The sequence below is a fragment of the Pempheris klunzingeri genome, chromosome 11, assembly GCF_042242105.1.
Source record: "Pempheris klunzingeri isolate RE-2024b chromosome 11, fPemKlu1.hap1, whole genome shotgun sequence".
In the NCBI taxonomy this organism is placed as follows: Eukaryota; Metazoa; Chordata; class Actinopteri; order Acropomatiformes; family Pempheridae; genus Pempheris; species Pempheris klunzingeri.
Window position 1 is genome coordinate 2300543 of NC_092022.1, and position 25825 is coordinate 2326367.

General features: G+C 43.9%; 1 protein-coding gene across 4 annotated transcripts; it reads left to right on the top strand.

The window, feature by feature from the left end:
- The first annotated feature begins 1041 nt into the window (after positions 1-1041).
- Positions 1042-25621, top strand: usp19 (ubiquitin specific peptidase 19). 4 transcript variants are annotated; one of them, XM_070838814.1, is made up of 26 exons: positions 1042-1339; positions 2473-2867; positions 9272-9400; positions 9631-9767; positions 9888-10472; positions 11605-11995; positions 12278-12434; positions 12543-12614; positions 13166-13281; positions 14552-14790; positions 15047-15239; positions 15781-15914; positions 16137-16295; positions 16526-16636; positions 16729-16839; positions 16965-17066; positions 17228-17368; positions 17461-17579; positions 17711-17854; positions 18443-18831; positions 18931-19041; positions 19304-19520; positions 19608-19760; positions 19866-20032; positions 20156-20331; positions 24424-25621. In XM_070838814.1, the coding sequence occupies exons 2-26, from the start codon at positions 2639-2641 to the stop codon at positions 24562-24564; spliced, it is 4623 nt and encodes a 1540-aa protein (XP_070694915.1). In that variant the 5' UTR covers positions 1042-1339; positions 2473-2638; the 3' UTR covers positions 24565-25621. The 4 variants fall into 4 exon arrangements, with proteins under 4 accessions (XP_070694915.1, XP_070694916.1, XP_070694913.1 ...); XM_070838815.1 differs by having other exon boundaries at positions 14558-14790; XM_070838812.1 differs by lacking the exon at positions 24424-25621 and adding an exon at positions 21391-21964.
- The last annotated feature ends 204 nt before the right edge of the window (positions 25622-25825 follow it).

Genomic DNA, 25825 nt, shown 5'->3' on the forward strand with positions numbered 1-25825 from the left:
CGTGAGTCTCTGCACACAGCTGCCTCTTACCCAAACCTTGCACCAGTATCTGCCGTGCCATGCGTGTGGGCAGTGTTCACAGTATATGTGTGGGGATAGCGGGAGCGAGCACGGCCAACGCTACTGCTACTACAGGATTCAAAGAGAAAGCAAAAGTGAAGTGGCTGCAGTAGAATTAAAGCTGCAGGTGGTAGGATTGACATTCAACAGTCTGATTGGTCGATTTCATTCAGGCACAGCGAATTCTTACAAATGAGGAGCACCAGGAGGAAGCTGTTTTATCACAGATCACCTGTCTTATCTTCTATCGTCAGGACAATTTGAGCAGATATGACAAAGTCATATCACATCACACCGATTCTTAAATCCCTCCACTGGATAGATTTTAAAATCCTATTACTTGCTTCTTAAGCAATAAAAGGTCTTGGACCCAAATACATAACTTGACTTCCTCATAAGGTCTGAGGCATCCAGACCCCATCAGCTCACCTGGTGCAGGTCTACTCAGCGCTCCCACTATCAGAACCAAAGCAAGGTGAAGCAGCTTTTAGCTTCCTGAACACCTGAGCTCTGCTGAAACCGCCAGCGCACTTAAATCAGGCCTGAAAGCATCACAATAACAGAGCTGCAGAACTTTCTTTTAACTACTACTACTTTTAACTCAACTACTGATTTTGTACTAATTTGTTAGGCACTATTTCTCTGCTTTTTCACTTAAGACACTTTACACACTTAGAGACACTTTACACTTCGTACTTCAACTTTTATATTGTACTCTGGCTAAATAATTTTCTTTGGGATCAATAAAGTTGATCTTATCTTATCTTATCCACATGCATCTTCTCTTAAGCTTGAAAAACTGAAACTGAAATGGTGTGTGTGTGTGTGTGTGTGTGTGTGTGTGTGTGTGTGTGTGTGTGTGTGTGTGTGTGTGTGTGTGTGTGTGTGTGTGTGTGTGTGTGTGAGACAGGGGGGGTTGAAGGAAGAGCTGCAGATCACGTGAACGCGCCAGCCAGGAAGTGGCCCGTGCTCTCCCTCCTCTCAGGCTCGGTGTGTGTTTTGTTCCAAACAAAGTGGAGCTCACGCCGCAGAGGCCAGATGACACCAGCGGACTGAGTGGAAAAACACCCGCCGCCCCTTCGCTCGGATCTCTGACATAACTAGTTTAAAAGTTGCCAGAAATGGGTCCCGGATAAATGAGAGATTTTTCCAGAAACACCGAGGACTGCGCTGCGGCCCGCCGCCGCGAAGGAGCTTAGCAGCCTGGAGGAGCAGCAGGAGGAGTCGCCGGCCATTGTGCGCCAGGAAGGGAATTAAACTCTCGCCAAATTGAAGCCCCGTAAGTCTCCCGTTTTGGCGTCAACACTTATCTGGCGTTTTAATCACAAACTGGCGTCAGGTGTTATGAAATGTCACGGTGTGCTGGCGGTGTAAACCGGGTAGCCATGTCAACCCTTGTCGTGTCAGCTAGGCGTTAGCTTGATGTGGCTAATGACATTAGCTCACCGAAGACTGTGGGAGCGTTTGATTTATCGACCCGCTCAGCGCTCCGTGGGACGACAGATCGGCTCAAATGGAGTGATCAGACCGATAGACGACCTATAAAGTCACCTGTGGCTTTGTGTAGCGGAGATGTGGGTGCTGATTTACAGCAAGTAAGGCTAGAAATGCTAATTTAGACACAGTAAGCGTTTAAACCCCAAAGTGTCTTAAGAAACAGCTTTGTCCGACACTCCTCACTGTGAACCAGGTACGCAACGGCAACATTTTATATTTTATTGACTAAAACTAACTTAAATAATTCATATTAATGGGTTTGATGTGAATATAATATTTCAACAATACCAACAGGCGCGTTTGCGTGTCTCATATCGACGGACACATGACAGACCCACAACACGTGTGCCTCAAACCAAACGCACCCCCGCAGTCGGTTGGCTAACTAACACCACCAGTTACCAAGCTAACTACCCGGAGGGACGGGGAGCTACGCCGTTAACCCCGCTGGCCAGCTCCAGGAATGCCACCGGTGTTTTTTAATAAATGCGCTTTGCTGAACGCCGGTTAAAACGGCTGGTTTATCGGCTGTTGTCCTTTGTTTGTCATTTGGCTAACCAAGCTAGCTCGCTACTGTTGCTATGCTAAGGAAGCGAGGCAAGGCTCAATGTCGGCTAACGTTATATGCAGCCAAACAGTTTGTTTTCTTTTGTAAGACGGTATGTGCTCATCTGGTTCAGCTTTGTCATATGAAACCTGCTTTTAATTAGTTTAAAGCAGTGACCCACTCTTCCCTCTCTGTGTGTGTGTGTGTGTGTGTGTGTGTGTGTGTAAGAAAAGGCTGATTGTTATTGTTGTCTAACTTTACACCCTGTTAGACCTTGACCAAAGCACAAATAGATGCTAAATATACTGTGTATCTTACTATTAGTTCCTCCTCTCCATTATTAAATGTCTCTCTGCTCCCTCCCTCAGGTCCCCATCCCTCACTTAGCCTTCCTGATTCTGTTCTGGGAGAGTTCACACCAGTATCATCGCCAAGATAGCCGGGCCAGGCAGGAAGAGGCACACCTCAGATCCAGACCCCAGCAGCGGTAGCGATTCAGGTGACGGGCGGCCTGTTAGTGCCAAGTGCCTGAAGATGGCCAGCAGCGGCAGTAGTGGTGTGGCCGGTAGTGAGGCGGTGGGCCGCCGTGGTGGGGCTCAGCAGAGGGGAGGCAGCGGTAGGGACAACAGCTCGGAGCTGTCATCCTCCAGCACCAGTAAAAAGAAGCAGAAGGACCGAGCCAACCAGGAGAGCAGGGAGGCCAAGAGGGCGGCCGCAGCAGCTGCTGCAGCAGTAGACGGGGTTATCGCAGAGGTCAAGAAAGGTAAGGAGCACTGAAGTGATGTGCAACTAATGAACATTTATTGATTAATATGCACATTATTTATGAGATTGAATTGTTATTAGACCACATCATAACCACAAGGCTGTATAGGAATGGTAGTACGTTATAAAGGAAACGTACATCTTGCAGATATGGTCGAGCTTTTCAGCTATCACAGGATCTGAAATGTGTGAAACCATAAATTGCAAACCAACATTATACCCACGATGCCGTGCGGCATTCAATATAACGATGCCTTTAATTTTCTTATGCGCAAACACACTCTTTGTTTCTCACCAATCTGCACTGTGTGTGTCTTTAAGGTCTGACAGTGAAAATACTTGTATTTGCAGAACAGATTTTTCTAATATTTAAAATAGTTATCTTCCACTTCCTCCCTGCCCGTGTTGGTGCATTGCTACGCTCCTTCATATGTCACATTGATGATGTTCACCGATCGACAGTTTGCTGCAGTAATGATCCAAAATACGCTGCAGTGCCATCATCAAAAGAAAGAAAAAGACACTGAGCTGGAAAACATGGATGTAACCAATGAATGGTCTTAATGAAATCATGCATCGCAAATGTTTAATGAGGCAGGAAGTGGGTTTAACATGTGTTATGACCTCAAGGAAGCACACAGTGAGTTTTGCCGAGAAACACTAAATGCAAACATGTTTTTTTTTTTAAAATGAAGCACCTGCCTGTGCTGTAATACCATATTTGCTTAGTAAACAAAGGATTGTCACTTTAGGTTTGTCTATAAATTATACTGTGTGTGTGTGTGTGTGTGTTCACTCTGTCATATGTGATTGGAAACTGAATCTTGAGCTTTTGAAGTCTTGGTCATATAGTACAAAATAAGCAGTTTTCTTTTTAGGATATTTTGGCATTCAGGGAACTGTGATGGGCACTTCTTTTACCGTTTTTTTTTTTTGACATTTAATAGACTAACTAATGAATTGATTTAATCAAGAAAATAATAATAATTAAGATAATTGTTAGCTGTGTTAAAATCTGAACAAAATGTAGATCACAAAACCTAATATATTGATATAAATGCTTCGACCATAATTCGGCGTCATTGTCTTGAAAACACGTTTTTTGGGAGATTAACGTTTTGAGTGCATTATGGCTGCACAGTGCCGTCCTTAAATTCATTTATTCACACATTTCTGGCATGAATTTTTTGCAGCGGCTTCTCAATACTTTGGCCTGCTAACCTACTTTTCTATTATACATTGAAGCACACAACTCTTGCATACTCCGTATAACCCAAAGCGTTTTTATTTCTGTCTCGTGCGATCATTATTCTGTAGTAATAGACGACATCCAGCCGCTTGTTATTCAGTTACACTCTTGTCCTTTTTGCTGTTACTTCATCCCTTCATGCTGCTGCCTGAAAGCTTTTTTCTGTGAGCACATATTGTACTTTTTATACACAGTGGGCTGCATGTGTCTCATCAGAAGTAGTTTTTGTCTGCCTTTTATATACATGTGTGGATGTGGATTAGGGCTTCTTGTTTTTAAATGCGCCCCCACACAAACATTTCACAATAAGAACATGTCGATATCTCTTGGTTCCAACATTTACTTAAACCCTGCTTTGTGTTTTTCTTAAGATACAGGAAATGCCTTGAAATTATATAGGACAAATCTTTTTGTTCAGTTTAGGAGTTTAAAAGGAAAAACTGTAGGTTGTCCTTCCTGACTGCTGAAGGATTTACTGTGGGTATTTTTCTGCATAATCCTTACACAGGACTTGTAAATTAGATTTACAGTACCATTTGTTTAAGGTATCCTTCCCTGTATCTACTCCGCAAACGCTTAATGCTCTTTTTAGTAGGAACAAAAAAAAAACCTACTGGCTAAGCCCTGTAGGTGTGCAAATAGAAAACAACCATACTGCATGGGAATGATTGCAGTATTGTGATAGCACTGTACATGACTGTAACTGAGTTGCTTCAAGTGGTGGTTATGTCTGACACCGGTTCATCCTTGGAGGCAGAAATGCTGATGCAAGGAATATCACATTCCCCATAAGCCCTTGACCAAAGAGCCAGGATGTTCACGACACCATTTCATAGGAGTATAAAGTCGGCGAAGATGCATGTCAAAGCAGTTCTAGTTTCATTATTGTGTATAAATGTTGAGTATGTGCCAGCATGGAGTGCCAGTCCATTGTGACACTGACTGTAGCGTTTTAACACTTTAATGTAAAGCTCGGATGAACCCAGCATGTGATTATCGCAGGTGTGACACGGCCACAGGACAGGTGTGAGCTCTAAATGTGTGGAGTGAAATGGGTACATCTTTCATTCAGCCCAGTAATGTTATACATGTTATCCATGAATCACATATCTAGATACATGCATTTCATGAGGCTTAATTTGTCCTGGCTTAACATTGAGATAAGCTGTGGTTAAAAAAAAAAAAAAAGAAGGAAGTAAAGGATAACTGCAGTATTTTTACAATGGCTGTAATGTAATCCTTCCTTCAAAGCACATCCACTAGAGGTGCTTGTTCTTGCCTCTGACAGGCTTAGCTTGTTATTCTAAGTGTCTGATAACATTACAGAAAAGATCCTTTTTGTTTAACCAGAAATAGCTGTTATGCCACTTGGTGCAATGTTACCAGTCTCCATTTATAAAAACAGTAATTCTACACAGGTGCTGGTCTGCCGCTGTTGTGGTCAGTTTCTTTGTTGTTGTGTGACTTTGGTGTTTTAAGGGATTAGTTCAGATCCAGCAAAATATTTGCTTAACGCAAACAAACAAACTAACCGATTAGGCAGCAGAGGACCAGGCACTCCTGCGTTCTGTGAGGTAAAATTACTGTTTTTGTCAATGGAGTCTGGTGGGTGTGAATAGTACTATACAGTGGGCTGTTTCTGGCTAAACATACCTTTCCGTAATGTTGTCAGACACTTTGAATAACAGTCTGAGGCTGTCAGTGGCAAAAACAGGAACTTTTAGCGGATGCACTTTGCCTGAAGGATCACATTGCAGCCATTATGGCCCATTAGCCGCCTGCTCTCGGTTGCTGGCTGAAGCGATCTACTGGACCAGTCCTAAAGGTTGTTGTACCTTCTGCTTATTTCAAACCCAAGATATGTAAAAAAATAGACCCCACGTTTAAAAGTTTAAGTAAACGTGGCATGGTATCTGTCATCGCTACTTGCACCAACCTCACACTTTTGTGAGGAATAGTGTTTTTGTCCAATTGCAGGGTGTTAGATTTGCAGTAATGTAATTAGATCAGAAGCTAAAGTACAGCTTTAATGATAGGTCTTATGTTGATGGCAACACACAGCTGATACAGCTCTTCATTATCAAGCAGGAGCAGCTCCAGTATTGATACCTGATGTTGCATGCTTTTGGCAGATACTCCATCATGCTGCATTTGGTGTTGCTCTATCAGCAGAAAACACTTTGAACGATGACATAAACTTAGACTTTTACTTTTACTTTCACTTTGAATACTCTGATTGGTTTGTGAATGAATCATAAGTTGAAATGAGTTAGTGTGTGTGTGTGTGTGTGTGTGTCTACAGTATGCTGGGGCTGTTATGACGTTGGTATGATTTCCCACCGTGTTGTTGGTTGTCTGCGTAATGCTGAAGTTCTGTAATTCAAGCGGAGAGAGTCTCGGCCCCTTGGCTTTGTCAAGGTCATGAGGGGTCATGGTCTCTGTCCCAACACCACCATCTTCTTCAGTACTGCCAGCACTAACACTGTTAGAGCGGTGATCGTTTGTCTCACTGGTTGCCGTACTTTATTATCAGCAGCACTCACGTTCTTGATAAACAAGGCTTAATATAACAAACAACAACAATTTTCACCGACTGGAATTAGAAAATTCACCTTCAGATTGTCCAGGGTGATGATATATTGGCTGATCTGAGCAGATATATTGATATGTGTATTTATCAGTCAAAAAGTACCAAGAAATTGCAGGTTTGCAAGTTATTTCTTCTTCTTTTTTTAACTGCACTGTCCTTTTTAATGTGTGTCTGGGTCACATTTAAAAAAAAAAAAAAAAAAAAAAAAAAAACTAAAGAGCCAAGCCTTATATGATAGTTTTCTGGGCATTCTGGCATTAAACTGACATTATATCGTTATAGATTTTACTTAAACAGTGTTTGCTTAAGTGAGGCAGTAATTTGAATTGGCAGTTTACTGGCTTTGGCTCACAACACTATTGGAAACTGTACAAAGGAGAACAGGAAATGATTAAATGTTCAACGTGTTGGACGGATCACAACCAACTGAATACCCCTTGCTTCGTAGAGGAGCTACAGTGGCCAGTGAGGCTTAACTCTCCCGTGATTTTTGTTGTATTTAATAATACAAAACCACACAAAATGTTATTCCCTCTCATTTTGCATCTTCACCACCAAATTCTAGCTGCCGCTTTGCTGTAGTAATATGAAAGGTTTGTCTGCTCCGGGCTACTGTAGCAACATGGCGTACGCTGTGAGAGGCAACTTGTTCCCGACCTGTTGCCTTTCAGGTTGCCAGTATGTTAAACCAATGCTCCTGAAGCCATTAGACTAGTAAACAAGGAGGGGTCAGCCTATCTTAGACTGATGAATGTCTAAGAACACGTCCTTTCTGGTGTTTGCAGCTGCTGGATCGACCTCTGTTATTAATTCTTAAACACATTTATAATATTCGTTTTCTCGGATTGTATTTTGCGTGCGTAAATGAATTGTTTTGCACGCCTGCTCCCTCAAATTGGCTCTTAAGGGACAAATAAAGTATTTTGAACTTGAACTATTCCATTTTTGATAATGGAACTTGTTATTTAATTTATTTAGTTTATTTGGGGTTTTTTTTGGCCATGAAGATTAAATTACTTCATTTGTGCTGCTGATGTGTTCGTATCATGAATGTCAGTCAGTGACAGTACAGTGTGGTGTGTCTGCGCTGGGAGTACAACTGCTCCCGCTGGAAGGGATTGGGTGTTGTTTGTGACCTTTCTGGAGCGATTAAGTCAGAGAAGAGGGGCTGAGAGAGAGCGAGAGAGTGAAGAAGCGGCAGTGGGAAAGCTGAGGCGCTCTGTACCGGAGTCCTTTGCCAGCAGGGAGTCCGCTTCTCATACTTCTGGGATATTTGATTTTCAGTCACTGCTGCGACTCAGAGGTCACTATGAAAACTGGTACATGTTTGTCTTGTTTTGCCAAAGTTTCCACTCTTGATTCTACCTTTTTTTTTTTTTTTTTTTAAAAGCATGTGAATAGCCTAGTAGTAATTTTTGGCCCAAAGTAAGTGGATCATTTGCCGTCATGCTTTTGTTTACTTGGTGTACAGTTTGAGTGGCGCAGATAATTTTAGATGTCCCGTCTGTGATTGCTGAGTCCACTGTACTGTTCTGGTGTGGCCTGTGTGACTTTGTGAGCAGGTGCGTTTCAATGCGTGTCTGTATTCTCTCAGGTTAGCAGAGATCCAGTATGTTCACCGCTGCTCTTACATGAAAGCCTTAAATGGCGTTCTGCGCTTGTGCTCCATAATTTGGAGGCTTTTTTTTTTCATTCTCTGTGTCTATTTGCCAGATGGGGTTGACTCTTTCTCCTCTCTGTTATCTGATCTTCATAAATTCCGCAGTGTTGGCTTTGCTCAGGCCTGTGATTGATTGATTTGGGTTTTTTTAATTACTTGCCCCTTTACAAATTGGTTTATTTATTAGTAGGTATCAAATACTAAAGACTAAAGTTCATCACCATGTTTAATCAGTATGTTAACAAAGCTGTTATCTGCTCCCACAACAGAAACAGAAAATACAACTAAATTAGAAAAGAGAAGGGTGATAAATCTATTTTATAAATATATGGTTTGTATGTATGGTTTAGGATGGTCTTTAAAAATCGATTTTCAGTTTAACTTTGGTGATTATGGCACAAAATCAATGCCACTTCCCCGAGCCCCCCAAATTCACAGTAATGTGAGAGTCTTAGAATATCATCATGGCAGCATACACTAATAAAGAGTTTCTCTCGAAGCCAATGCTGAAGTTCCTTAAACCTGCATTCAGGCTAATGGCCAACAGGGGGCGACTCTACTGGCTCCACAGAGAAGTCTGACTGTACAGAAGTCAAGGAAAATGAGCCCACTTCCCACCTGATTTATGACCTCAGTCAGAGGAACACCACCCTTGGCTCTGAAAATCAAAGATGGCACCGGCCATAGACCAAGGTGGCGATTTTGAAAATGCCAAAGTGGAGGCATCAAACAGCAGCCCACAAACCAACGGGTGACTTCACTGTGGCTGCGTCCACTTCCTATGAACAATTGATGCTTTCTCCTCAGTCAGCCTTGGTTTATAGGGACCTGCATTGTTTTTTTTTTTGTTCCTCCTCCGGTTTCACATCTGTGTGACATGTCTGTTCCTTTGTGCTTTTACAGATGTGTTCGTAGACTGGAAGCAGAATGTCAATCAAGTGACCGTCAGACTGCGCTGTGGGGAGGGGGTGCAGAGGATAGAGGATATCAACACAACCTTCACTGATTCACACTGCTTTGTGAGCTTCCCAGGTGAGTCACAATAAAGCATGTGGCACAAACAGAAACTATAACAGTGGAATGTAAATGAAAATAGGTCGAATGATTTCAAAATAAAACCACAAAAGAACAGGTGCTTGTTTTCAGGTCTGTTTCAAATTAACCACATATGTTTTACCCTAAACATAGAGTATATGTTAAAATCTTATTCTGGCTTGTTTATCTCGTCTTACTGTTCTTGTCTGGATGTTTTCATTTTTCAGATGGACGGCAGTGGAGCTGCCAGTTACAGGAAGAAATTGAGGCCTCGTGTAGCAGAGTCCAGTACAAAGAGAAGGGAGGTCTCCTGCATGTCGTCATGCAGAAGAAGATTCCCTTTCACATCTGGCCTTCACTTAAGGTGAGACACGTACGGGGACTTTCTTTCATATTATTTCATAATATTTGGACACCTGACACTGAAAACGGGGTCCTCAGCTCAGTCCGATTAAAAAAAGTTTTTGCTTCTGTACATACTCAGTCAAACAAGAAGGAGAGGGAGCCAGCGTCCACAGAGACCAAAAACGTCAAGGAGCCGGAGACGAAGCCCGTTGCCTTGGATTCATCCGAGAAGCCCAAGCTGTCCTCCTCACAGCCACAGCTCCAGCCCCAGCCTCCCTCCTCACCCGCACACGGCGAGTTGAGGCGCAACGGTGGCAAAGCCGAGCGGGGTGTCAAGCGCTGCCTGAAAAACAAAGCGGCGTCTGACAAGGCCACTGCGGACTCTGTAGGGGTGAAAAGTGGAGCTGGAGATGTCTCGGCCAGCACCAGCAAGCCTGTTACAGCCACCAGAGGAGAGCAGCAGCCTCAGGAACCCAGTGCCAAGCGCACCATCGTACGGCCGCCCAAGACCACCAAGGGGGCCACGTCACCGGCCGACAAGGACAAACACTCCGTCAGGTCCACAGTAGCCAACGGAAAAGCTCCACACACACACCTGCCCGCTGGTCGGAGCCCACAAACACAACGCAGAGACGGAGACAACAGAGCAGACAGACTAGGCAGCGGCCAGGAACAGAAAGCAGGAGTTTCTGTCGCTGCTGGCAGCCATACCAACAAAACTCAGGTGAGAGAAGTTGCTGCATCTTGGTTGCTGATCTGAACACTTCAAATGGATTGATGTCCGTACATCATTCAACAGGATTATTACAATGTCGGCACATGCCGCTAATGTTAGCTTCAGTAGCTGAGTACGGTGGGGTCAACTGCAGCAGTAGGAGCTGATCCAGTTTACGATCAAAGAGGTCTGTGACATCCATAAAATATATATAAGGAACCAGCCTAAAACATTGACTTGTATCCTTTTCTTTTGATCGACTAATGGGTTAAGTGTCCAGAGGTTGATTCACCTTTGAAATTGTCAAATGTGATTTTATTCTGGCATTCTTTAAACAATATACACACTTACACGCCTGTCCAACGGCAGCAGTTTGTTATTGTCAGCAAGACTCTGTAGCTCTTGTCAATGCATAGTCTTAGTAATGTTAACTACTAATGTTCTGTACTTTTTCTGTACTGTAGTTTTTCTTAAGAGTCAAACTCAAAACTAGTCAAACTTGTGTGGAACCTCAATAACAAGCAACTGCATTATGTCATCTGTTGTTTCATTTAGAAGCAAGAAAAATTCTCATTTCAAACTAGTTGGATATCCTCAAATTATTCAGCACTACCATTTGATTAAGATTACAGCCAATAACACCATCTGCACTGTGTGGGCTCTGCCTTTTCAAGTTTCTCTCAAGCTCGGAAGGGACTTTTAATTTACTTGAACTATAGTACAAACAGCAAAGCTTTATTAATGCCTTTCCAAATTAACAGAAGGAGGAGTATCTGATGGCTGCAAACACCTGTCGGCAGTCTCCCAGCAACGGGGAGTGAAGCAGAGAGACATAACTGTGCTCTGAGTGGTGTGTGTAACGTACTGACGCGTCGTCACGGCATCTAGTGTCAAAAGTCAACCGTGCAGTGCTTAAGCTCTCATGGAATCGTTTTGTGGACTGGAGGAGAAGCCGAGGATTGAACTTTGTGATTGGTGGATGACCCGCTCCACCTCTACCTCTGAGCCAGAGTCTTTGACAAACCCTTGTCAAAGAATCCATTTCTCCTTACTGTTGACTTGGTCTCATATTCAGTCCCTAGGGAGTGAAAATTCTTCTCTCGAGGTTTGTCGGTCAAATTTCTTGTCTTTTCTGATTCAGGTGGCAGAGAAGCGAAATGAATCTTCAGATAGGTCCGGAGCAACAGCACACGGCCGTGAAAGCCAACCAGCAGCTCCCGCCAGCACCAGTGACAGCCTCAAACCCGTGGGTCCCGACAACGACGCGGATTCTGCCTCTCCTCCAGAAACGCTGGCTCCAGAAAGAACTGACTCTGAGCCTGAGAAAAAGCCTGTTGACCAGGAATCGGAGCAGGATTCTCCGATCCACCAGCAGCTTGGATCAACACAGGCAGGTTCGGCGCCAGCTGCCGGCGTGCATGCCATACAAGACCAGTCGGCCGGTCTAGCCCAGAGGCAGGTCAGCTGTGACGGGGAGGAGAAGCAGGACCAGTCGAAGGAGGAGCCTCCTCTGGAATTAAAGCAACAGGAAGGTTAGTTGAGAAGGTTTAAGGAATGCAGATGGCTTTGGAATCAGATTATCGTAAAAGGGTTTGTATTAAGTTTGTCATTGTTTGATTGTAAACCAACTGCTTTCCATTGAGTTTATTTTTGTAGAATCACAAAAGTCTATCTATTTGTATAGGGATTGTATGGTAAATGTAGAAATAAGTAGTGTATATACACAGTCAGGTGTGTAGCTCTTCCATATGTCAGCACCGACTTACTCTGCAGTTAAATGTGAGTTTGCTGATACCTGTGATATTGTCCTGCAGCCCCAGAGCCGATGGTTAACCTGCAGCTTGTGAAGAACGACTCGTACGAGAAGGGCACGGACCTGATGGTGGTTAATGTTTACATGAAGGGGATCTGCAGGGACACAGCCAGGGTCATCTTCAGGGAACAGGACTTCACCCTCATCTTCCAGACAAGGTAGTCAATGTGAATACACCCCAAATTCAGGATGGTTGCACTGTTTCGACATGCTGCAGTGTCTTCAAACAACAACCTGTGAGCAATCTTTCTGTCATCCTCTTACAGCGATAGTAACTTTCTGCGGCTTCATTCAGACTGTGGACCAAACACAGTCTTCAAGTGGCAAGTTAAACTCAGGTAACTGTTGTAGTTTGTTTTTCTGAACTGAAATGTTCCAGGAAACCTAGTCAGCATCTTCAGTATCACCAACAACTTATGGAGCACTTATTTGGGCCTCATGAGCCATGAATAAACAAAATGGTGCTAGAGCACTGGTGTTACATCAGGTCGACACACATAGAATAGATAGTGTGGTACTTTTTAATGGCAAATAATCTGACTCGGTCCCTATGTTTTCCTTTTATTTGTTTTTAATACTTGGTCCAAATGTATGTAGTGAGGATGGCGTAAAGATTATTTAGAGATAGTTATTCTTAGTCATATTACTGGAGTACTCATAAAAAAAAAGCTATAAGGCATAGCAAGCATTGTTTGCCTTTCAAAATCAAATTACAACATAGTCCAGATCAGCAAAAAGGTTTTTATGTTAAAATAGACATAAATCAACCCTATAATTGTAGTAAAGTGTAAAAACACTACTAACAGATTAGTGGTGAGCTCTAGCTCCACGTCACTCCCTTTTCGTCTTTCAGTCTGACCTGTCTACATTTCTCCCTCCCACGCCTCAGGAACCTGATCCAGCCTGAGCAGTGCAGCTACTCCTTCACCCCGTCCCGACTGGACATCACCCTGAAGAAGAGGCACAGCCAGCGCTGGGGGGGTCTGGAGGCCCCCGCCACACAAGGTGTGCTGCCAGGCTTCTACTAGTTTAACACTGTGTGGATTTAACTTTTAGATGTTGTGATGTGAACGATCTAGTCAGAATTTGAAAACACACGATCGTAAAATCGTCATTCATTACATGCATCTTATGTAAAACTAGCTTTAAACAGTATCTTTAAAGCTGCAGTGTTGTATGTGTCTGAGGCAGATGCGTGTGTGTGTAAGGGTAGTTCTCAGTGACAGGAATTTGAACTCTGTAACTTAGCCAGTAAGAAGATATAGGTGCTAGTCTGCCCTGCTAGTCTTATGTGACTGTGTGACCCCCTCCCTTTCCAACCCACAAGGCTCTGTGCCCTTGAGAGCCCAATGACGTGGCTCAAAATGGGCATAAATGAAATACCTCCTACCGGTATCTTCCTTGTAAGTTTTCCCGGAAATTAAATATGTAATTTGCTTCTGATTACAGGGCAAATGGAGACAGTGTGTCCCTTTGGTACACATGGATCACTTAAAAAACGTGTATACGCAAACATTAAATTCTAAATATAGGGAGAATAAAGTTTCTGATAAGAAAAGAGTACTGAATATATATTGACAGACCTGTAAATCAAAGTGTTACCATGATTTAATATCAACATGAAAAGATATTTGGATTGATTGCTCAAATTGCAGAAGTGATTTGTCAGCGCTATTAATTATAACAAGGAAATATTGTTTTTCAGACGTATGTCCGAATGAAAAGGCTTTAAAGAGCGACTTGAATTTGTTTCTGTTTTTCAAATAGAAATGTCGATGCAACTGTTAGCAAAAAAGCAACGGTGTGAGTTACAGCACAGACGCCCTTCGCTCCCTCAACCCACACAGTCACACTGACAGCCAGCTCCTCGCACCGCTTCCATCTCCCATGTGTCCCTGTTGGAAGGCTAACGAATGTTAATGATAGAGTTTTTTTAAAAAAAAAAAAAGAGGTTATAGGAGAAGGAAGAACAAAGAGTAGCTGGTCGGGAGATGGAAGGGAAGTGCAATAACACGTCTAATGGCTAATGCGAAAGATCGATCACACACTGGAGGTTTACAATGTGGTGCAATGTCATCATTCCGACACCAATGTCGGTTTCACGTGGGAAACTGTTTCTGGAAGGGCTCAGGAAAACGGCAAAACACACAGACTGAGAGCAACATTTGAGTTTTTGGATTTGGATACATGTGAACTGACACAATAATATGAAGATCTCAAAAACTGGAAAATGCCCAACCCTACTAACCACAAGCTCTATTGTCCTCTGTTTAAGGTGCAGTGGGTGGCGCCAAAGTTGCTGTGCCCTCCAGCCCCGCATGCATGGAGAAAAGCCAGCCAGGCAGCAGCCAGCACAGCCTGCCAGCCAAGGAGGAGCCTCCGAGGGTCGGGGAGGACAAACCCAAGGCCCCTAAGGCCTCACCCAGAGTGGAAGATGGCGGTCTGGATACTGTGGCTCCTCGTACGGTCTCTGAACACGTTTCCATCACCAAGACAGAGCCCACTGTAACCACGGTGAGTAGAAAGATAAACACAGAGGAGATGAGCAAAGCAGGTACTATTGTTTGTACACAGCGTAGAAGAGAAAGCTGAGGACAGATAAGAGATATTGACTATATAAACCCGATGTTTGGCTTAATGTTTAACCATGCTATCACAATAAATCTATATTTTAGTGTAGTCCAGTCGCTAGAAGGCTAAAGTGAGAATGACAAATGTATCGCTCTGATTTCTAGAATGGGTGTAAATCTTTCCTGTTTCTAAATCTAAGCCTAAACCTACCTGCATGGTGCAGCCCATGACCCACGCACCACCTGCCAGCAATGAGCGCCATGAAGAAGAGGAGGAGAAGAAGGTGTGCCTGCCTGGTTTTACAGGGTTAGTCAACCTGGGCAACACCTGCTTCATGAACAGTGTCATCCAGTCCCTGTCCAACACCAGAGAACTCAGGGATTACTTCCATGGTAAGTAGTGTCGCGTTTGTTTGGCCCTGACCTGCAATTAGTTATTACTTAATGCGTCATTTATTATATTGCTGTTAAAGACAGTGATCTCACTAACAATAAAACTGTTTTATTAGTGCATGGGTGCACAGATACATTGATAATGCATATTGTAATAATTAACAATTGATAATGTAAGAAATGCTGCCAAAATGAATTGCAGTTAAATCGGCTGCCTCTGCTCGCAGATAGTCCCAAGCACTGCTGTCACGGACACACAAGTGGCTTCACAGGGGCAGATGTAATAGGGACTCAGTAGCTTCCACTGGTTTTATCCACATAAGCCAGATATACTGTTATTTTCTGCAGTTTTAAGTATTTAAAACATTGAAATAATGGCTGCAAAATGTGGGTCACCTAGTTCTTTGGCCATGATGCAATTAGCCAGAAGTTGATAGACGATAAACATTGCAGGGATGATTTGTTAGCTGATTAAGCTGTGACTTCATTACTGACTTAAGTGGCTGATGTCTGGTTCCACATTATCTCTCTGCCCCTGCAGATCGAGCATTTGAGGCAGAAATTAACTGCAATAATCCACTGGGAACAGGAGGCAGGCTGGCTATTGGCTTTGCTGTGCTGCTCAGGGCCCTGTGGAAAGGAACACATCATGCCTTCCAACCCTCCAAACTCAAGGTACGCAAGCAGCAACCACAGAATCTCCTCCAGGAATATTTACTAAATATTTCTTATGTGCTGAAGCCGCTAAGTGTGGTGTTTTATTTGGAAATAGTTCAATCTGTCTCTGACTGTCTGGATCCAGTTTTTAACACTCTTTTCTCAGAGGAAACCTGTTTGTGTTGAACATATAAAGTACAATATGATACAATATGTTGTCGTTTGTTTGCGACTGTGCAGGCGATCGTGGCCAGTAAAGCCAGTCAGTTCACAGGTTACGCCCAGCACGATGCCCAGGAGTTCATGGCTTTCCTGCTAGATGGGCTCCACGAGGACTTGAACCGCATCCAGAATAAACCTTACACAGAGACGGTTGACTCTGACGGACGGCTGGATGAGGTGGGTGTTTTTCTCAGCCGTGGGATTTCTGGAAGTGGCCTGGTTTTGAAATCTATGGCAGGAAATGCATTGCAAGTGCTGCTGTGTTTATTGTGTATTTGTAAGTATAATCATTTACACTTAAATAATTACAGGATAACAGAGTATAAGAAAGTTATCTTGGAGGGTATTTTTGTCCAAGTCACAGCTACATTTCCTACCTAATGTCTGCCTTCTGTCTGTTGGTGCAGGTGGTGGCAGAGGAGGCATGGCAGAGGCACAAGATGAGAAATGACTCCTTCATAGTGGACCTCTTCCAAGGCCAGTTCAAATCCAAGCTTGTGTGCCCCACATGCTCCAAGGTAATGTTAAAAAAAACTGACTTTCAAAAGTAGAAGCTTCTGAATAATTTGTCTTGTTGCAGTGATGATGACCTGTGTGTCTTCCTCTTCAGGTGTCTATCACCTTCGACCCTTTCCTCTATCTGCCCGTGCCCTTGCCCCAGAAACAAAAGGTGCTCTCAGTTTTCTACTTTGCTAAGGAGCCTCATAAAAAACCCATCAAGGTAAGATAAGATAACTGGTTTTCAGTCTCCACTTGTCTCAGTTGTAATACAGAAAATCTGACTGACTTGAAGATGCCTTCCACCTTCCCACTAACCACTGTTCTCTTTATTTATGTGTGTCTCAGTTTTTGGTGAGCGTGAGCAAGGAAAACTCCAGCACTGCTGAAGTCCTTGAATCCATCTCCAGGAATGTCAGGGTCAAACCGGAGAACCTCAGACTGGCAGAGGTGACAGAAACGACTAATCAGATTCACATGTTTTCCTGTGTTCGGTGTGTGGGCATCTAGACACCCGATGAGCAGTGGTGGCAGTGAAGACTCAGCAGAAATGGAGCCATTAGAGATGTTTTCGCTCAAAAACTAAATTAGACTTGTTTTCTTCCTCTCAGGTGGGGAAGAACCGCTTCCACCGTATGTTCCTGCCATCCCATTCCCTGGACACGGTGTCCTCCTCTGACATGTTGTTCTGCTTTGAGGTGCTTTCCAAAGACATGGCCAAAGAGAGAGTCGTGTTGCTCCGAGTGCAGCAGGTAATAGAAACAAGGTCCTGATTTTATGCTTCTTACTTTGTGGAGTTTACTGATACTGAGAGGCCTCTCTTTGCCCTCTGTTTGCCCCGCAGAGACTCCAGGTCCCCAATATCCCCATCTCAAAGTGTGCTGCCTGCCTGAAGCCTCCAGTGTCGGAGGAAGACAAGCTGAAGCGGTGCACTCGCTGCTATCGTGTGGGCTACTGCAATCAGTGAGTTCTACTAGAAAGCGCTCTCTCAGCGTCGCATAAAACTGTTTGGAAAAATAGTTTTCCCGTAAACTCTGAGGCATCTGTTGTTTTCTTCCAAATTAAACCCACTAACTTGTTAATTTCCCTCCCAGAGTGTGTCAGAGGACCCACTGGCCCAACCACAAGGGCCTGTGCCGACCCAACACGGAGAACGTGGGCCTGCCTTTCCTGGTCAGCGTGCCGGAGTCTCGCCTCTCCTACGCCCGCCTCACCCAGCTGCTAGAGGGTTACTCCAGGTAACCAGTTTAACCTGCAGTCATTGGTGCTCATCATCATCATTAAAACAGAACATAGAGTTGTTAGGACGGCGTATCTGTACATTTCATTCACAAATGTCTGAAATCTCTTCTTTTGCCTGTCGTGTAGGCAGTAATGTTAGTTCTGAAATGTTTTTGTTAATATTTGTGGGCTGTCGGTAGATGATGTACACTTGTGAACATAAGTGGGATTGTGCTGCTTATCTGGGTCCAGGATACATTAGTTTAAGTAATTAAATCAGTAGGAATTATTGGTGTTTCCTGCTGGAAAATACAAAACAATGTGGTGATTCTTGGCCATAAGTCTGAATGAATACCATAGTTTGAACAGTTAGATGAAGGCAGCAATGTTACCTTTTCCATGCTTAAACTCTGGATACAAAACCACACGCTTGTTAGTCATTTCACCTTTATTTTCAAAGAAATTGGTTCCTTTTTGTGCTTTCTATGATTGCTTGTCAGGGCTGTGTCATCATTTAGTGTTAAAATATGGACAGAACTGGTCACAGCACACCTTTAAAGTCATGAGCTCTTAATGTACTCTAACCAATGTCTTTCTTTGTGCAGGTTTTCTGTCAACGTGTTCCAGCCTCCTTTCCAGTCAGGCAGGACATCCCCCGAAACATCCCAGTGCCGGGCTGACCTCCCCCCAATGCCCGCAGGCTCTCCTGAGGGTCTCGGGCCCGGGGATGAAGCCATGGGTGGCAGCAGTACTGTAGGAGCAAGTGATGTGGAGCAGGAGAGCCCCCCTCTGCTGCCTGAATCCCAGGCAGAGTGTGCTCAGGCCTCAGCCCTCCACTCTGGGGACGCCAGTTCCCTCGCCTCCTCCCAGACCTCACTCTCCACCACGCGGACGACAGACTCTGGCTTCTCTGAGCCACTCTCCTCCACCTCCTGCTCTCTGGACCCTCATGCTGAGAAAGAGACGTCCTGTGAGAAGGCAGTGCGGCCAGAAGGTAGCTGGCTGCTAACTGACAGATGCTTCACTATTTATTTCTGTGATTGTTTTTGTCTCCACGTCCACTTTTGTTCCTCATTTTTGCCACTTTTTGCAGCTGCGGTAACGGGGTATCAGCATCCAAGTGAGTCGGCTTCAGGCCATGCCAGTCAGTTCTACATTTCTCTGCTGGACTCTAACCACAAGGAGCAGAGGTTGGATGAGAGAGGTACGACCAGAATTACCATCAGTACTTATCTGAAGTTGCATGTTCACATTTTATCTTCCAGTTTTTTGGAGACACCTTAGAGGTGTTAATTTACTGTAATACTCTGTAGTAATATTAAGACCATTGTTTGATTTATTTCATTATGTTGCGAGTAGAGTCTTTCCTCATCTCTGTGTAGGCTATGCATTTTTTTTCATATATACTGTTACTTCAGACACACCAGTGATGTTTTCCTCCGTGCCTCCTGCTAACTCCTCTGCAGAGGACGCACTGGCGGACCTCCCCGAAGACGCCACCCTGGAGCTGGTGTGGAAAAACAACGAGCGCCTTAAAGAGTACGTCCTGGTGAGCTCCAAGGAGCTGGAGTACGAGGAGGACCCCGGCTCTCTGAGTGAGACGGCCAGAGCAGGACACTTCACCCTGGAGCAGTGCCTCAACCTCTTCACAAAGCCAGAGGTGCTGGCACCAGAGGAGGCGTGGTAGGGATCTTTATTTTGTGATTGAACGTGACAACATTTTGCGAGCGATGTGCAATGGTCTAAATCCACACTCTGTCTGGTTCTAAGGTACTGTCCAAAGTGCCAACAGCACCGAGAGGCCTCTAAGCAACTGCTGCTTTGGCGCCTGCCCAACGTTTTGATCATCCAGCTCAAACGCTTCTCCTTCAGGAGCTTCATCTGGAGGGACAAGATCAACGACATGGTTGACTTTCCCGTCAGGTACCTGCACAGTGAAAAGATGAATTTCCACCACGTGTGCAGCACACTACTTGTTTCCCCTAACTAAGATGTTTCCATACCTTTTAATATGATCCTCTCCTCTAGGAATCTGGATCTGAGTAAGTTTTGCATTGGCCAGAAGGATGAGATGCAGCAGCCACCCATCTACGACTTGTATGCAGTCATCAATCACTATGGAGGAATGATAGGAGGCCACTACACGGCCTATGCTCGCCTGCCGAGTGACAAGAACAGCCAGCGCAGTGATGTCGGTGAGTGTCAGTAGATCTGACGACTTCCATCCTCCCCCGTTACCCCTCTTTTTCTTCTCTGCCGCTCTGTTGCTGACCTCTCCTCCCTTCCTCCCCCTCCACCCACCCGCCCTGTCCCCACAGGCTGGCGTCTGTTTGATGACAGCACCGTGACGATGGTGGAGGAGAGTCAGGTGGTGACGCGCTACGCCTACGTCCTGTTCTACCGGAGACGAAACTCCCCCGTGGAGAGGCCGCCGCGCTTCCTCAGGCCCGTGGGAGCCGAGTCGCCCACAGCTGCAGGAGCGACTGCCAGCCAGGTGAGGGCGCCACAACACGATCTGTGTCTTTAGAGGAGCTTTTCATATTGGAATGTGGTCGCCGGGGTTTTTAATATGCCTTGGCTAACTCCCATCTTCTGCACACATTTCTGATCATCACATTCCAGTTTAATGGGTTAATTAAAAGCAACACTGACTCTGAAAGTGTTGCATTGTGCTGCAGTGGGTCGGCCAGTAATTAAGACTTATCAGCATTTGGCAGGTTGTTTGTGAGAAGCGTTGCTGAGTACCAATGCCTGCTTCCAATTAGTGTTGACAGGAGCTCCTGAGGTGAAATGTTTAATAAGTAGAGCCCAGTGGGTTCGTAATGGAAAGATCCGTCACTGAGATGCTCTTTTTAGCGAAACCCAGCTTGTGGCACTTTTTTTGTAGCCTCCGCTGCTTTAACTAAATAGATGGGCAAGATATCTGGATTTCTGTTCAGCTGATGAGGCTGAGCGAGAGCCGTGCGTGTTGTTTAAATATCTGCAAATCCACTTGGAGTCGAGAGGTTCAGTGGGGAAAGAGAGCAGCGCATGGATTCCCTCAATAGTGACGTCTTTGCTTTCTCAGGTGTAACCTTTGTGATGCTGTGTGTGATTTCATGGGATGAAATAGCTTGAAATGGTCCTGATGTGCCATAAATACACAAAGACGGAACTATATTTATTTTCATATCAGTTTTGCAGTTTTTTTCTGATATGTGTTGTAGACAGTTTGGGTAAAACATACTTTTTTTTCTACCATGGGATTTCACAAGAAAGGACGTGAGGAGTACTATTGATTTACTTCTGATTTATTTCTGTGATCACTTTTACAATCACGTAAACGCCCTCCACATTTAACTGATTTCTGGAAAACGAGCCTCTCCAGCTGTCCCAGTGTGACGCTAAACCATCACCAGAGAGGGAATGTGGTTGTAGCTCTGTACACATCCCTGTAATCGCCACGGCTGATCTGAAGCTGTGCGCTAGGCCAGTTGAATGTATCTCATTGTGATCATAGTATTTTAGACCACGCCTTTTCCCAGAAGCTGACACCGGTTTCCGCCAATCGCAGGCCTCTCTAATATGGCGGGAACTGGAGGAAGAAGAGGAGAGGCTCGATGAAGGCCCTCCCGGACTGTTCCGCTCTGCGCTGTGGAGGGGACAAACGGCAGGGCACAGAGACGAGGAAGACGAAGACCAAACCGAAGGATCAATGCGACGTCACCGCAGGCGGAGGATGTCGGACTATCCCGACGACGACTGTGTGCGATATTTTGTTCTGGGCACCCTGGCAGCAGTGTTTGCTCTGGTCATTAATTTGGTCTACCCCCTGCTTTACAAATCCACCTGGACCTGAGCAGAGGCTAGTCGGTGACTTGGTCTGGCCGGGGATTCAAAAAATATGAATGTGAGATTGGTCAAACGAGGAGAAGGTTGGATAGGAAAATTAGAAAGAGGTAGTTTTAACACTTCACCACTCGTTGTACAGGAACGTGTAGGAGTTTCCAGAGCTCAACCCTTTAAAATACTGTGTGCACTACTTCACACATTAAAGGACACTGAGGGCCGTCGTCATAAGAAAACCTTTTAGGTAAAGGATAACTCCGGCATTTTTACATTACATTACATTTTTGGGATTTGAAATGACTGGTAAGTTCACTAAAAGTGCTTGTTTAGGGTCTGAGAACGTTACAGAAAAGGATCCCTACAGAGAGAGACCTGTAAGATCCTCCTTCAATCAGACACAGCCATCACTTGGCTCAAACGCACAGACTCCATTGACAAAAACAGTCATTTTGCCTTGCAGAACATGGAAGTGGCTGGTCTGCTGCTCCTCGATTGGCTAGTTTATTTGTGTTGTTGTGGGTTACACAGATATTGTGTTGGATCCGAACTAACCCTTTAAAACGGCAAAGGTGCTCAATAAAACCAACTAACTTGTGATCGAGGCAGAGGTAGATCAGCAACTCCTGTGTAAAATTACTGCTTTTATCAATGGAGTCTGGTGGCTTTAAGCTGAGCTTTATAAAGCTGTAAAGTTTCTGGTTAAACAAGAAGGATCTTACAGGTCCTTCTTTGACAGACACGTCAAATAACAATTTGAGCCTCTCAGTGGCAAAAACAAGAACTATTAGTGGTAAGTCTTTTTTACCTACAAGCCATTTCAAAATGGCAGATTGATCCTTTAAAGTTGCAGCAGGGTGATGCTATCAGCACAGCACAGGTGTACTGAGTGTAAACTATTAACTCTTTACATCGTATCGACTCTTGCGTCCAACAAATTTGCCGTTTTAAGTGTCCCATTTTTAAGAACAGTTCTCAGATACCGTGACAACCTTAGTCGCCTACACTAACATTTTATCCTGGAGCTACACAGTTAGGTGTAAAAGTACCTTAAAAGCAGTAGTTTAATAATAATCTTAACTCAAGGACCAGGAAGGACCATGAGATGTGGCTTAAAAGCTTGTAAATGGATCCTTTTAGCTGGGATTACTTTATTTTTTGGTCAAAGAAACTATAAAGTTGTACAGAAATGTTAAGAGATGCATATAAGCTGAGAACTATGCTGAAGTGATTGTTGTACAAAAAGAAACTTGAGCTGTAGAAGAAGATGGAGGCCTGCCCTCGTTTGTATTGCACTACACTCTGAGATAACGAGATTGCAGATCCCTGCAGTACAAATGCAAACGTGAGAGGAGGCACTTCAACCGTGACTCATTTTAAATGTTCTCTCATGAAGCGAAAAGAACCCTCCATGTTCTTCTGTCCATCACCTTCTTTGTCAGATTTATGGGCCTTAAAACCTTCAAATTTCTGTTTTTAAATTCAGCAATATGTACTGTAGTTCACTGTAATGTCTTTCTATTTTCCACAATATTTCTATTTTCATTTTTTATTGAAATGTCAAAATGTTTTAGTTGCTTTTAATGTAACATTTTTAAGCCATAGCCAGTCGAGGATTTAAAATGCTCAGGATGAAACGTAGTAAACAATAACAAGTCCTACAAAATGAGACGAGAGCTGATTTTGAAGTTATTGATGAAGGGATTGCCGTCCACCTCTGAATGTAAAGTGTGTTTGGAGTAAAAAGCAGTTTGGGACCCCTAATTCAAACTAGACGTTCGTTTTTTTTAAACCACAATGTACAAACTACTACTTGATTTCTTGTTAATTTCTTTGCTTTAATTTGAAATACCACAAAGACAGCAGATTTTTTCACGTCGTCAGTTAGAATATGAAGCATTTCCAACTCCGTTTAAAGTCTCCAAACGGTTTGTTGGTCGGCCCTGAACTCTGCTGCTGCAGCAGCGATTGTGCGTATGTGGGTCTCAGGGAAATCCCAGCGCTCCTCCGGCAGCACGGCGGCGTGCACCGACCTGTGTTTGCCTTAAATGTTCAGCACAGCTCAGCGCCGTCAGACTGCACATACTTGACTCAGATATATGCAACGCTGACGTCTGTCTAGTTAGAAGCGTCTTTTGGAAGGTTCAGCTTGTGCTCACAATACTTTTTTCTGTGAAATCTCAACAATGATAATTAAAAGTAACACCAGTAATGATATTAATGATGATGACAATAAGTGGGATCAACGGATGTCAAACTCATCCAGTCAGCTGAAGTTCAACTTAAAGGCTTTTTGAGTGTTTAAGTTAAGTTGACTGGATGTAAATGGACGTGTGTGTGAAGGGTGGAACTGTGTGTGTAATGTGCTGTAAAAAGTTAATTAGAAAGAATAATCCATGACTTGTATTTTGTAATTAAATGGTCTAACGTCTGTGTGTGTGTGTGTGTGTGTAAAATATACTTTGAATCATGAAATTGAAACATCCTGCAAGTACTGTATTTAAAAGAAAATCATATTTTAATTTCTCTGCAATAATGTATCTAGATACCTCCGTCTAAATGCTGCTCTCTAATATAGATATAAAGCCTTGTACTCCTTTTGGAAATAAAATCTCTTCCTGTTTCTAGTCTGTATGTATATTATTATATCTGTTCTTATTTCCTCTGTCATGTTTCATCCTCACCATCTTCTCCAAACAGAGGAAATCAGCCAGAATACTAAACCGGCCTGATTTATTGTTAACACTGGTTTATTTTCCAGGCCTCTAGCCAGTCGCTATTTGGGACCGACCTGGACCCCGAAGGACCGCCTACGCTGACCCCAGAGGTTCCCTCTGACCTCTTCGCCCACTCCGGAGAGTGCACGGCGCCATCCTACAGCAACATGGAGGAGGTGGACTAGTGGCGGGGCGGACCGAAGCAAACGCCGATCGGAGCTGGTGATCCGGGTCCCGAGTGGACGCTGCTCCTCAGCCGCAGACACATCAGTGCTCCTTAAATCAACACGGGCGTCAAGAACAACGCTGCGAAGCTTCGAGATCTGGAGTTGGTCGACCCTCAGACGCACACATAGATGTGTACTCTACTAACTAGACACACACATCACTGATATACTCACATTAATGTACTTACCCATTGGAAAACCCTTAACAAGTATATGTAGTTATATTCAATCTGTGCATATAGTCTCACACACACAGAAGCTAACACACTTCTGTGATCTCAGAGCTCCTGTCAGCAGCTCATTATAAGCTGCTGCTGCTGCGGGAGCTCGTCCTCGACCACCTGACGGAGTTCAGAGGAACGCACCAATGCACCTTGTGGTCTGGTTCCCAGCTATAAACCTCATCGCTGACCCAGACCAGACCTGCTAACCCCTGGCTAAAGCGACGGTGGACGATTAGGGTCAGTCTGAGGAGTCTGAGTGAAGATTGTTGTAATGTGTGTAAATCCTTTTACCCTTTTTTTTGTTGTTTGTTTTTTCAAGTTTGATTTGTTCGTGTCGGGCTGTTCTGTAACTTGGATCGAAATCGTAGCAACTGATATAAAGAAGAAGAAAATGAGATGGGTGCTGTCCTGCTACTTTTTTTTTTAATACAGAGGGCACACGCTTTTTCTGTTTTTGTTGCTTTATAAACTTTATTCTGTTGCTGTAGCGTATTCTTGTTTTTCTCATTCTTATTATTTTTTTTTTGTACTTGTTTAGATATTCGATCCTGTGGATGCAATCGTCAGAGGCTTCGGTATAAACTGAAATGTGCATGACTGCATGTTCATACAAGCTGTGTCCCCTGTCCCTGAAACTTTGCTGCATTTCATTATTTCAGTTTAGCGTGAGTTGTCCAGTCTCACCCCCCCCCCCTTCCTTTGTAATGGGCCGCGTATATAAAGTGGGGATCATTAAGAATACTGCTGTGGATACATATAAATGGTTAATATAAATAAAAAACAATTTTGGGACCTGCTGATTAGTGTGTTTTTACACTTCTAGTGGAGGCAAATTTATTTATACAGCACCATTCAGACACAATACAATTCAAAGTGCTTTACACGGACTTAAAAACAAGACAGAAAACATTAAAATGGCATGTAAAAGATAAAAAAACACAAGCAAATGGTTAAAGCTTAAGAGAAAATGCATTTAAAAGATAGTAGATATAATA

What these genes read in the sequence shown, in the direction of transcription:
- usp19 (XM_070838812.1), top strand. Translation starts at nt 2,639, where the DNA reads ATGGCCAGCAGCGGCAGTAGTGGTGTGGCCGGTAGTGAGGCGGTGGGC. An exon ending in GGAATTAAAGCAACAGGAAG is followed by an intron (nt 11,996 to 12,277) that starts GTTAGTTGAGAA and finishes ATTGTCCTGCAG; the next exon opens with CCCCAGAGCCGATGGTTAAC. An exon ending in CTCATAAAAAACCCATCAAG is followed by an intron (nt 16,840 to 16,964) that starts GTAAGATAAGAT and finishes TGTGTGTCTCAG; the next exon opens with TTTTTGGTGAGCGTGAGCAA.